This window comes from Delphinapterus leucas, chromosome 6 (assembly GCF_059928025.1).
Source record: "Delphinapterus leucas isolate spDelLeu-1000000601 "Yukka" chromosome 6, BTC_Dleu_Yukka2, whole genome shotgun sequence".
In the NCBI taxonomy this organism is placed as follows: domain Eukaryota; kingdom Metazoa; phylum Chordata; class Mammalia; order Artiodactyla; family Monodontidae; genus Delphinapterus; species Delphinapterus leucas.
In genome coordinates, this window is record NC_143134.1 from 88,475,947 (window position 1) to 88,488,237 (window position 12,291).

General features: G+C 52.1%; 2 protein-coding genes across 5 annotated transcripts; both read right to left on the reverse strand.

Moving 5' to 3' along the window:
• Nucleotides 1-150: 150 nt before the first annotated feature.
• On the reverse strand, nucleotides 151-2,304 carry HINT2 (histidine triad nucleotide binding protein 2). 4 transcript variants are annotated; one of them, XM_022600160.2, is made up of 5 exons: nucleotides 2,174-2,304; nucleotides 811-951; nucleotides 609-713; nucleotides 432-504; nucleotides 151-337 (listed from the first exon to the last, which is right to left on the reverse strand). In XM_022600160.2, the coding sequence occupies exons 1-5, from the start codon at nucleotides 2,258-2,260 to the stop codon at nucleotides 246-248; spliced, it is 498 nt and encodes a 165-aa protein (XP_022455868.1). In that variant the 5' UTR covers nucleotides 2,261-2,304; the 3' UTR covers nucleotides 151-245. The 4 variants fall into 4 exon arrangements, with proteins under 4 accessions (XP_022455868.1, XP_022455871.1, XP_022455869.1 ...); XM_022600163.2 differs by having other exon boundaries at nucleotides 151-348; XM_022600161.1 differs by lacking the exon at nucleotides 2,174-2,304 and adding an exon at nucleotides 1,882-2,167.
• Nucleotides 2,305-5,671: 3,367 nt separating this feature from the next.
• FAM221B (family with sequence similarity 221 member B) lies at nucleotides 5,672-11,492 on the reverse strand. The gene is given in 6 exon segments (XM_089912640.1): nucleotides 5,672-5,853; nucleotides 6,002-6,121; nucleotides 6,313-6,510; nucleotides 6,683-6,793; nucleotides 9,112-9,372; nucleotides 9,375-11,492. Coding segments are annotated over 6 exon segments (1,548 nt in total). The 5' UTR covers nucleotides 10,051-11,492.
• Between the last annotated feature and the right edge of the window lie 799 nt (nucleotides 11,493-12,291).

Below are 12,291 nucleotides of genomic sequence, written 5' to 3' on the forward strand. Positions count from 1 at the left end.
GCTCACAGATATATAGGCAAATGCTCCTTTAGCTACAGGATGGGCCTCCTTAGTGTCTCAGACTATAGTCAAGGGGGATCATAGTCTTGAATCAGTTTTCTTTCCTATTTGTGGTATAAATCTTTATATATTTAAGACAGGGATCCAGAATTGAGGGAGAGCAAGTTTATTAGCATTACAGGGTGCCGTTTTTCCCCACCCCCATCCAAGCATCCAAGTCTGAGGTCCTTGGTCATTTGGTAGGTTCAACCTGGAGGCCACTGGAGCTGTCGGCCCCCAAGTACGTGAATGTGCAGGTGATACACAGATTGTGCGCCCAGCTTCCCATCGTTGATCACTGAAATGGAGCTTGGGTCAAAGAATGAAGATCATACCGACGGGTAGGTATGAGAATTCATAGGTGAGGGGCTCAAGGGCCAAACGTCACTCACCAAGTCGGTATCCATCTCCCAGCCCCTCAGCCTTTGCTGTCTTCTTGGCCACAAGGAGAAGGTGTCCTAGAAGCTACAGGGAAACGGGAAGGAGACACGTGGCTTCATTTACCGGGAGCAAAATTTCTAGCTGAGTACAGGGCTCCCCCAGCCAAACCCTGGCCCTTTTCTTCCCACCTGCTGGTCTTCTTCTTCAGCCTGGCTAATGCGAGGAATGGGCTTCTTAGGAATGACCAGAAAGTGCACAGGAGCCTGAGGGGCCACATCACGGAATACGAGACACTGGGAGCAATGACAGGCCAGAGGCCACCATGTTACTTCAACAGGCTGGATGGTATTTATGAAATTCCTAAGGGGATAAGTCCTAAGGGCGCCCCACCTGCTGGTCCTCATACAGAATGTCAGCTGGGAGGCTTCGATCCAGGATCCGGGAGAAGATGGTTGGGGCTGCCCCCCCAGGAGCTGCCTGCTGGGCCTTGGCCACTTCATTCCCATCAGTCACAGCTGCAGCTCCTCGGACCTGAAGGTGGGTCAGACACACCCAAGGGAGGAAGCTGGCAATACCTGTCTCGTGTACTTAGTTGGGGCTGGCAGAGGCTGGCCATTAACTTCACCCTTCTAAAAACCTATTAGTGGTTCCCACTCAAAGGGAAAGTTCCTCACTTTCAGAGCATCAGCAGCAGAGAGTAGGGCCAGATAGTGCTGGGCCTGGTTAGATAACAGGCAGATTTCACTGCAGGATTCAGCAGTGCAGTTGATTCCTGCTCCTAAAGGGTTGAGGAAATCTAGCACTGTTCAGGGGAAAGGATGCAGAATGAGAGCCTGGAGACTTAGGTCCAAGTTCCTATTTTACTATTGAATTACCTTAGATAAATCCCTTCTCTCGGCTTCAAATATACAGGGGGTGGTGGGCATCATCTCTTAAGACTACTTGGAGCTCTTTCCATTTACTCTCACCTTGTTAATGTTTCCATTTACTTCCATTACTTGTTTTCTGATCTTTAAGCCGTGTTAACTATCTTATCCAGGTTTTAATACAATTGCCCTGTTTGACACAAAGGTGTCTGGGTGTCACATCTGACCTCTTACTGTGAATTTTCACTCCAGTCCCCTGAATCGGTGGAGGGAGGAGTTCAGTTGAGTGAACACAACCCCAGCCCCTGGGGATTGAGGGTAGGGAAGGCCCCGCTTCCCAGGGACTGAGAGAAGGCTGAAGTCAGAGATGTCACATTGTGGGGAAAAGGGACGGAATGAATCTGACCCCTTGAGTCGCTCTGGCAAACAGGAAGAAGAAGGGGAGTTAGCATTAGTGCTCAGTAGAAAGCCAGGAGTCTGACGGGCAGAAGACTGGCTCCCAGGAGAAAAAGCTCACGTCCCGCAGGGGGCACTGAGGAGCTGCCCAGAGTAGGCGTTCGGTCGGCTGGGAGATGGCAGCAGACGCTGCACTGACCCTGTGTCGACCTCGGTGCCCGGGCCTGTGCAGGGCGTCGTTCATCGCCGGTTCGTTTCTCTCGCGGCGAGGCTTTAAGAGAGGCTGCCGTGACCACCAGTCCGACCTCACCGCACAGCCCTGGAGCCTGCACTTCGGGAGGGGCAAGGTTCCCGGCCGGGCGCTCGGGCTCCGGCCCCGCGAGGCCGCAGGGCTGCGCAGGCCGGGGGTAGCCGGGGAGGAACGCGCCCCCCGGCCCTGGAGGGCGTCAGAGCCCGCGGGACCCCTTCCTCGCCCCACGGCCACCTCTCACCTGCGCCCCCCGCGGCCCCGCTACCGCTACCGCCACCGCCCGGCGCGCAACGCAGAGCCTAGCTGCCAGCACTGTGGCTGCCGCCATCTTCCCCTCGGCCGCGGGAACCTCCCACCCCGGCCAGCGCTCGGGCTCTGTGGCCAGCCGAGGTGGGGAGGTGGGGAGGCGGGGAGCCGGCGAGCGGCGGCCATTGGCTCCGCCCGCGGCCGGGAGCGAACCCCATCATCCCATTGGATCACGCTCCTGGGCCCGGCACGCCACTGGCTCCGCCGCCACGGTAGAGGCGGGATCTTTTCATCCCATTGGCTTCTTGTGCCAACTAGAGGGCGAATTTTCTACTCCTTTGGCTTCGTCCTCTAGTCAGAGTGAAAGTTCCTTTACGATTGGATCCCCTCGCTAGTTGCGCTGTGAGATAGTTTCTCATCCATTGGAAGGATTGAGAGACCTGGAGGTGGGATTTTCCTCCAATTGGCTCACAAGACAAGGCCGGCCCAGCTTAGGTTGCGGCTCGGGGGCGGGGGGTAGTGGGGCTTTTATCGTATTGGCTCCTTCTATTCGGGTCGGGCCCCTACTGGTGGGCTGGGAGGAAGGGGGCGGTGCTCCGTCACCTGCCGCGCAGAGGCTCAGAGGCCGTGGACCCTTTCATTGCCTTGGCCGGGAGGAGGGCGGGGTTCGGAGAGGGGCCGTTCCGCGCTTATTGGCCCCAGGAACCACCACTACCCCTGGAATTCCAGGCAGATAGGAGTCCCGGAAGAAAGAGGCGGGTGGAGGTCGCCGGGCGGTTGGCCTGAAGGTGAACGGGCACGGGTTTTGTTTTTTTTTTAACTGGTGGGATAGATACCCAGCATTTTCCCCACAAGGACAGTTTCAGCCCCTTGACCATTTCAAAGATGTTAACTTACTCATCTGAGGGCAGTTCCTCCTTAGTTTATGTGCTTGTTAAAATATTCCAAGACTAAAGATTCTGCAGTTTGTTTTCGGGGCGGTTTTTGCATTTTTCTTTTCCTTTTTTTTTTTTTTAACGGGCGGGGCCAGGAGTGTCCTGTCTTTGCTGCACGACTGATAAGCAAAGGAATACGTATCCAATGTTATTTCCTAATCAGAAAAAGTATGTGATACGGTTAGCTCCGTGCCTGGCATTTTCAGTGAGCCGGGCGAGTTTGAAGGAGAAGGGAAATGTATTACGGCTAGGTTAGAAGTATATTTCGTTCTGCTGGAATATATATTTTTTGACATCAGAAACATGGGGTCACAAAATGCTAATGTACTCACACCAGGAAAGTTTTAGTCTGAGGTTTAACACAGGAGAAAAGTCACCACCGTATCGTTAGTTTTGTTTTTTATTTTAGCACATGGCCTGACATATATAGGTGCCCAATAATTATTTGTGGAATGAATAACATTTGGTGTTTTTTTCACTTCCTTTTCCATAATATATAATACATATGTATTACATATTATATTCTTATTCTTCCATTTACAGTCAGTTTCCCATATTATTACATAGTCTATGTAAATATACTTTGTAATGGCTGCATAATACTTTCTTGAATGAGTTTATCACAGTAACCATTCCTTTATTGTTGACTATTAGCTGAGTTGGTTTTAGTGAGTGGTCATCATGGTGCTAATTGCCTCATAACCAGTAATGGGGAATTCTACTTCTGGAGATAGTAATGATTTCTTTTGAATAGGCATATTATTGTTAGAGGGTCCTTTCTCCTCCAAAGGACAGACATTTGACCCTGTTATTTCCCCCAGGAGTTCTAGCAGTCAAAGTTGCATACCTTTCCTTGGAATAATAGAGGGCCTCCCTAAACGTGAGGAGATGTACACTGGCCTTTTCAGTGCCCTGGAGGCTGCCGTTGTCCGTGTGTCTCTGGGACAGCAGCAGCCCCTAGAGCTGCTCTGGAGAAGGGCAAGAGATAAAAGGTGCTGGGAAGAGGAAACCAGCCAGGAGCCGTAGGTGAGTACAGAACACTTTGAAACTGGTTATTTCTTCGGATTCTCATAGAGGCAGGTAGCACAGAGGTTATCCTATTTTATAGATCCAGAAACAGAGGCCCCGAGAGGGAACGTGACTTGTCTAAGATCACAGAGCTCATTAGTGTCAGAAACTCCTATTCCCCATAAGAATCACCAGTGGGCTTCCTAGTCACTCCCCAACACTCACGGACTCTGGCCCCTAGCCCACAGTCTTCTCCACTCCAGGCTCTTGTGATCACTTGCAGCTGCTCTCATCTGAGAGCTGCAGCACTCTGCGTGTTCTGGCCACTGTCTCCTGTACTTTGATCCCTACCACTACATCTGCTACTGGACCTCATGAGACTTCTGTTCCTTTGACTGTTCCCTTTTGTAATCTGTCAGTTCCTTCCTGGCTTCACTTTCCTATTTGTATGGTCAGCTCCCTCCACATCCTCAAGGCTTCTTTTGCATTATTTTCCTGATCACCCTCCCTGATACCCTTCCCGTCACCACCCATTAATCTAAATATTTTGCTTCTCTGCTTCTCTAACTAGGTTCCTGCTTCCAACTATACCTGAATCCCTAATTGCCCACCGATCAGGTTTTTCTGCAGTTTCCCTCATTAGCCTTCCCAAACCTTCACCTCCCTTCCTGTCTCCTGCCTCCCACTCTTATCCCTCTCCTCCCCCACCAGCAGCTGACCTTGTCTCCTACTTTACAGGGCAACTTCCACCAGATCCTACTCCCTGCAGCTCAGTGAAGGCCCCATCCTTCCTTCCATCGTTTCTTCCATCCTCCTTCCTCCTCCTGGTCTCAAGAAGTGGTGTTTCTCCTGTCCAGAGTGAATCCCTTCACTTCCGCCTTGACCCCATCCTCTCCTTCCATCTTTGGGATGTGGCTTCACCAGGCATCTCTCTTTCTCTTCTGTACCCTTCAAGGTCTTTTTCTCTACTGGCCCCTCCCTTTTTCCTAAATACAGAATGCTTCCTTGACCCCACATCCCCCTGTAGATATTGTCTGACTTCTTCCCTGCTCTTTTCGTCTAAGTTTCTTAAAGAAATTCCTTCACACTCACTGCTGTTTGGTCCACGGCACCACTGAAGCTGCACCCTCTGAAGTCACCAAAGACCTTCTGATCGCAAAATCCGATGGACACTCTTCAGTCTTTGTCTTACTGGAGCCCCTACCTGTGTCTAACATCACTGCTCCTTCTTGAATTCCCCTCCCTCCTTGGCTTCCTTGAAGCCACTCTGTCCTCCTGATGCCAGAGCTAGCAGTTTGAACGTGGGTGCAGTGGAGGCAGATGGCTGGATCCAGCCTCTCTCCTGCCTGGTGCTCTCTCTCACCCCCTGTAGGTGCCAACCCCAAGGCCCTAGGGTGTCTACCCCGGGCCGGGCTCTATCTGCCTCATACAGAGCCAGCCAGATTCCAGTGGCTTTCCCTTTATTGCTGATCTGGGCCAGGCTCACAGAGGCCTGCACCAGGTGTTGACAGTGTCTGTCCCTGGAGGAGGGAAGAGCAGAGGTGAAAGGGTCAGGTACAGGGGTCAGATATGGGGCCGGGCTGGACACTGCATGGGCTAGGGAGCCCAGGGGGACTAGGGTGGGGGCTGGGATGGCCAGAGGGCCCCTTCTTCTGGAGGGCCTCGAAGTCAGAGTTGTTGATGATGGCTTCTCAGAGGGTAGGCATCTCCGCTAAAGGCACATAATCTGCTCCTGGGGGTGGAAACCAGTGCAGGTATGGGATGCAGGAGGGAGGGGTGAAGTAGTCCTGGATGGGATGGTGTAGGGCAGGAGTGCCTTCCTGCCTGGCCTTCTGATTACAGACCGTGGAGTGGGCCCCTACCCCAGGTTGCCCCCTCACCGTGAGGCCTCCCTCCTCGCTGCTGGGTCTCCTCAGTCTCAAAGAAAGTCTCATGTTCTTCCCAGCGCCAGTCACAGGCCACACAGAGGAAATTAGACTCAAAGCAGTTGCACCAACAGCCTGGGGCAAGGGGGCAGCCAAGAAAAGTATAGGGTATTGGGGCTTCCCCAGGGGCTGACTACATTCTCATCTCTTCCTCACCAACCGCAAGCCCAAGTCTCTCCACCCAGCTCCCCATCTGCATCCCCAAACTATTTGCAACCTATCCCGACCCATGCCCACCCCTGCACTCCCCTTGCTCTGGAAGGTACCTTTGACCCTGCAGGAATGGGACGTGGTAGCTGCGTGGTCTTCATGGCTGTGTTTGCAGCGACATCGGGCTCTCCAAGCCCTGGGGTCAAAGGTGGCCCGCCTCTTGAGCCAGAGCTCACCCACCTCCTCTGGGCGTGATGGGATAAAGCAGAACATGAGGCAGCGGCACTGGCCCACATTGCAGGGCACGGATATGTCTGTGAGGAGGGCGATGGATGGTAGGGTTAGGCCAGTACTTGACAGGGCCTGGCTTTCCCATGTCAACCCCCTCCCCCAAACCAACACACACACACACACACACACACACACACACACACACTTGCTCTCATACATCCCAACACGTGACAGAGGACAGTTATCACTCCACACCTGAGATGATCTGGTGCTCTCTCAACAAGTGTCCACAAAAGCACTTGGACTCATCCCCAATCCGGAAACAGTCCCATAGATAATGGGGGCAGCGCCAGCCAATATAGAGACCTGGGTGTGGAGGGATTGAGTAATAAGGAAAAGTAAGAAGAAAAAATAGCCTAAGCTCCCCCCAAGGTGTTCTCACCTCTCCCCACCGTGTGTATCTATCTCTACCCACGAGTCCTCATCCCTACCCCTTTAGACTTTTTTCTTCAAGGTTTGCTCATCGCCCCACAAGTATCTTCAGATCCCTCCCCACCCTAGGATCCATTCCATCTGTGTCAGCCCGTCAGAGGGAACCGAAGACGGTCTTCAATGCCGAGCAGGAAGATTATATGTGAAATTTTGTTTGACGATGAACATGTATCTCGCTGAGTTCTCTGTGACTGTGGGATTCTCATCTCCTCCCCTCCCAACATTAGAGTCCACCTTTGTTCTGTTTCCTTGAAGTGTCTAAGGTGAGGGAAAGGGAAGATGATGGGCCAGGTGCAGAGTAGATGGTGGGGACTGGCTCCTAAGGAGCGTAGTATTGAAGGGACCTGAAGAGGAGGAGGAGGTTGGGCAGCCCTGGTGCCAGGAGGTAGGAGGAGGGCTTCTCTCACTTCTCCAGGTTGGCACCTTCATACTTCCCTTCTGCGTTCCTGGTGTTACTGAACTAATACCCTCTGTGAACTTGAGAAGGGCTGCCTATGGCTCTCCAAGGGTCAGGAGAAAGGGGGAGGCCAGAAGTCGTGAGTGGTGAAAAGCAAAAATATAAGCTTGTGAGGCTGAGAAAGGAGGCATGGAAAGGAAGGTGAGGCCAAGACATATCCCTGAGAGCAGGCACCAGCAAGAGGCCACCACCCTTGAGATCTGAAACTGTCTGGCTTCACGGTCAGTCTCACCACAAGGCAAGGGTGGTGCTGAGTAAATGTGGGAGGAGAACCAGAGCATTTCCCACTCAGAGTTTCTCATCCTCTGTGAGAGCTGAGAGTACCCCAACTTCGAGCCAAGAATCCTGAGTTCCCAAGGAGTGGGGCCTTTAGCTCTAGGACTCTTATTCTCATTTAAAGTTTCCAGTGAACTGTCACCTCCACCAGAAAGTTGTCCCTGACTTCCCCTGTCTGTCTAGGGGCCCTTCCTCTTGCCTTCTGTGGCTCTCATTCTACTCCTATCACAGTACAATGCATTATAATGGACTGTTCACTTGTATTCTCGTTAGACCGTGAATTCCTCCAAGGAAGGGTCAGTCTTTTCATCGATGTCCTAACACAGGACCTGGCACAGAATAGGTGCTCAGAGAATATAGATGCTTGACTGAATAAGTGAGTGAGCAAATTCCTTTAGGAGGGAAGAGAGACTCCATATTCCAGGCAAAGCCCTGAAATTCCATAAGGAGAATGAGAAAGAGTTAGTGTCCTCTGGTCTTTGACTCTGGCCAGGACCACAATCCACAATTCTGTGCCTGTCAAACTAGATTTTCTTGTCTTTCCCCTGGTCTCTTAGGATCTTAAGCCTGTCCAGATGTGGCTTTTGGTTTTGATGCTTCTGACTTGATACTGCCAGCCTGTGGTATTAGTGCCCCATTACAACAGGGAAGCTTGGTTGAAAGGGCAGATTTTAGGCCGAGTCACAATGCGGGTGGGCAGGGACCAGGATTCCAGTAGAGGAATTCTGAACTCTGTTCAGAGTAGCAGGATACAGTGCAGGATCGGGTGAGGTGCAGAGGTGAACAAGTGTTAGTGCCCATAGATCAAGGCCTAGCCTGAGGGCCTGGGAGAGTCAAATTCAAGCACTGATGTGGGAGTCATTGCCCACCTTTCAGATGAAGAAGACTGGAGTTTGAACCAGGGGAATGGCAATTATACCTCAGACACTACTTGAGGGGCTGCAGTGATGACAGCCTTTTTTTTTTTTTTTTTTTAAACTTTTGGCCACACCATGCAGCATGCGGGATCTTAGTTCCCTGACCAGGGATTGAACCCGTGCCCCCTGCAGTGGAAGTGTGGAGTCTTAACCACTGGACCACCAGGGAATTCCCCATGACAGCCTTTTAATGGAGTTCCACCAAGGGGACTAAGGCCTTTTGCCATATCAGAGCAACAAGTCACCTGGAAACTGTCCAGGGTCCTGGGCCATCTCTGCCTTAGGATCTGTTTGGTGCAGGGTATCTGAGCCTTCGTTCAACCACCTGTTCCTGCCTGGTTTTATATGAATATCCCCACTTTTTGTCTGCATCCACCCTCATCTACCTTGGCCTACCTGCCTGCTCCCCTCCCAGATTCCAGGCAGGTGGCATTGCCATTTCCACAAGGGCTATTCATTGAACGGGCAGGTTCCTAGATCCTGTTGGATGGGAGGATGTCCATGGGCCTGTCACCAGCCCCTGAAAGGCTGCCTGGGCTCACCTGTTTGGATGGCATTCAGGGCTGCCTCCTTCTCCCACTGGAAAAGATAATTCACCTGAGCACCAAACTTCCCTTCGTGCATTGACTTAGTCACTTCCACCAGGTCTGCCTGCTCAGCAGGGACCACTGGGTGGATGGTGTAACCTGGGGAGGAAGGGGCTGAGTAATTAAGGGGAAGTGAGGAGGCCCTAAGACTAAGAGAAGGGGCCAGGTCAGAGAGTAACTCAATCTCCTCCTCCTGGGTCAAAGACAGTGATGTGAAAGGGGGAAAGGGCAGGAGCAATTACGGCTGACTCCTTTCTTCCCCTTCTTCTTGCCCAGCTGGTGTTCAGGCTGAGCTGCGTGCGTGGTGCTATCAGTGGCATCCACCCCTTTCTCTCCCTCTTCTTCCTCTTCCCCATCTTTTGCAGATGTGTCCAGGTGGACCTGGGCTGGAAGGCCCGAAAGGGAGTGCTTTGGAACGCTCTCAGATTCAGAGGTCTGGATAGACCTCCTTGTCCATGAGCCCTCACTGGAGGAAGACTCAGAGAAGGCTTCCTTCAGATAATCAGAGGAAGACACAGAGACACAGCTTAATGATGAGGTCTGAAAAGTAAGGTGTTTCTCTGCGACCTTGGAGATGTGAGTCTCCAACTGGGTCTCAGGGGTAGGGGTCTCCAAAGGGACCTCAGAGGCAGAGGGTTCTAAAGGAATCTCAGAGATGGAAGGCTCCAAAGGGGTTTCAGCGGTGTGGGTCTCTAAAGGGATCTGGGAAGTGGATGGCACCATATGAGATTCAGAGGCAAGGGGCTCTAAAGGGGTTTCAGAGAGGGCAGGCTCTAAGGGGATTTCAGGGATAGGGGGCTTCTGTGAGTCCTCAGCAGAGGGGTCCTTTGAAGAAAGGCTCTCTTCCGCATCCATGGTGGTATGAGGCTCTTCTGTGACCTTGTCTGCTTCCATCTAGTGGTAGAATAGGGTACACATTTCATTAGGTTGGGATTGGAGGGTCTGCAAGTCAGGATTCACAGGGGGCTATGGAATTAGGATAAAGTTTTCAGTGTACCTGAGATATAAGGGGGAAGCCAGATGAGCTCTGGGCCAGGGTATGGTGCTAGGAGCTTCACCCATGTGCCTAGACCCCATACCGCATACTGAAAGGCTGAAGCAGTCAGAATCCCATCAGTAGATGGTAGCAGAGGAGGGGTCCTAACATAGCATCTTGGCTGGTCCAAGAGCAGGGTTCTGGGCATAACTTAGGACCATGGAGGTCAGGCTGTGGAGTTCTAGAGGCTGGGAAGACCAAGCCAAAGTGGGGGTTTGCTCCCAAGAGTGCAGGAGGATGCCATGACCACAGTCTAGTTTTGTCTAGGGACCCCTCCCCCACCCCTTGGTGATGTCATTCATGGTCAAGGCTTCAGCTACTTCCAGCTGTATGCTGATGACACCTGATGACTCCTAAATCCATATTTCCAGCTCAGACCTTTTTAAACCCCTGTACTTCACAGTCATACCCAACTGTCTGCTGGACATTGCTAAATGGATGTCCCACAGGGCATCAAAACTGAACTCTGAGAATTATCCTAGAATTCTCCTTTTCCCTCAGCCTACATCTTAAAATGGGCACCAAGGACTATATTTCCTATCTTCTAAATATCCCCCAAATCCATGCTCTCCTCTCCTTTCTCTCCAATTTTGTTCAAGTTCTCATCATTTTCTACCTGGATTATGTAATAACTTTGCCCCTCTGCTGCCTTCCCCAGCATATTAATCCACTTTCCCATTCTTTCATTGATTTAGGTAACTTCTACAAAGAGCCTAATCTTAACACTTTTACTCAGGTACTGGACTCAGTTGAAAGAATCTGGGAAGAAGACAGGTTAACCAAAATGACAATACCAACGAGTTGGTGTTGTGCTGGGGTAAGCCCAGGATGCTGTGGGGAGTGGAGTGTGCCTAATTTATCTTGGAAGGATGTCCAAAAGGGGTCAGTCCACCTTAATGACCCAGGCGAGACTTTTCTAAAATGCAAACCCAACAACGGCATTCCCTTGCTTAAAAATTAACACTCAGTGACTCAGCCTAAGTATTAGGTCCAAATTTCTTGGCCCTGACATTCAAGGCCTGTCATCATTTGCAACACTGCCTAAGGATTTCCAGCCTTACCTTCCCCTGGTCTCTACCTTTGTCCATGCTCCAGAAATACTATATTTATCGTTTCTTAAACTCATCAGGGCCTTTCCAAAGGGGAAGTTTGTGTCAGAAAGCAGAGGGAGAGTAGGATGATGGGGAGGAAGATGGCCAGACATTCAGCAAGTGGATAAAGGGGCCTGAGGGTGAAGAACCAGAGGATGGGAGGAGAGGAAAGGGAAAAGGGGAGGAGGGAACTGAGTGGAGAAACATAGGGGAGGGAGAGGATAAGGATGAAAAGTAGAGAATGGGAGGGGGTTGGACTGAGGTGGGAAGGGACAGGAAGGTGTTAGGAGGGAATGGAACGAGGATTTGGAAGAGGGGCCTTTTGAGAGACTACATACCTCTGGGCTTTGTCTCGGCTGTTACAAGTCCTTAGGTCAGGATCTTGTCTTAAGCGGGGAAGGGAAGTATTGGCCCCGAGGGAGAGAAGGCGCTTGTGGTTGTGGACTGGCTGCAGGCGCTGTGTGCTGAGAGGCCTTGCCTGCAAGTCACAACTTGAGGAGGGGACTTGGACACCTGCAGAAAATCGCAAAGGAGCTGTGGCCAGTTCTGAAGAAGGGTGGGAGGGGGAGGGACGAGAGGATCCAGGGCCGACGAGGAAGGGCCTTGACTGAAGCCTCTGGAACCCTGGCCGGGAGTGGAGGATCCGTCACCAGGGCAACCGGAACGCCTAGTAGTCTCCGTGGCAACAGCAGTCTGGTCACCTCCTCGGTGAGTGAGGTCTCCTGAGGGGTCTGCATTTGACCCGGAGGGGACAAACCTAGAGGGTCACTTTTTTTTTTTTGCGGTACGCGGGCCTCTCACTGTTGTGGCCTCTCCCGTTGCGGAGTACAGGCTCCGGACGCGCAGGCTCAGCAGCCATGGCTCACGGGCCTAGCCGCTCCGCGGCATGTGGGATCTTCCCAGACCGGGGCACGAACCCGCGTCCCCTGCATCGGCAGGCGGACTCTCAACCACTGCGCCACCAGGGAATCCCGGGTCACTTCTTATAATGGGGTTTTGCCGGATCTC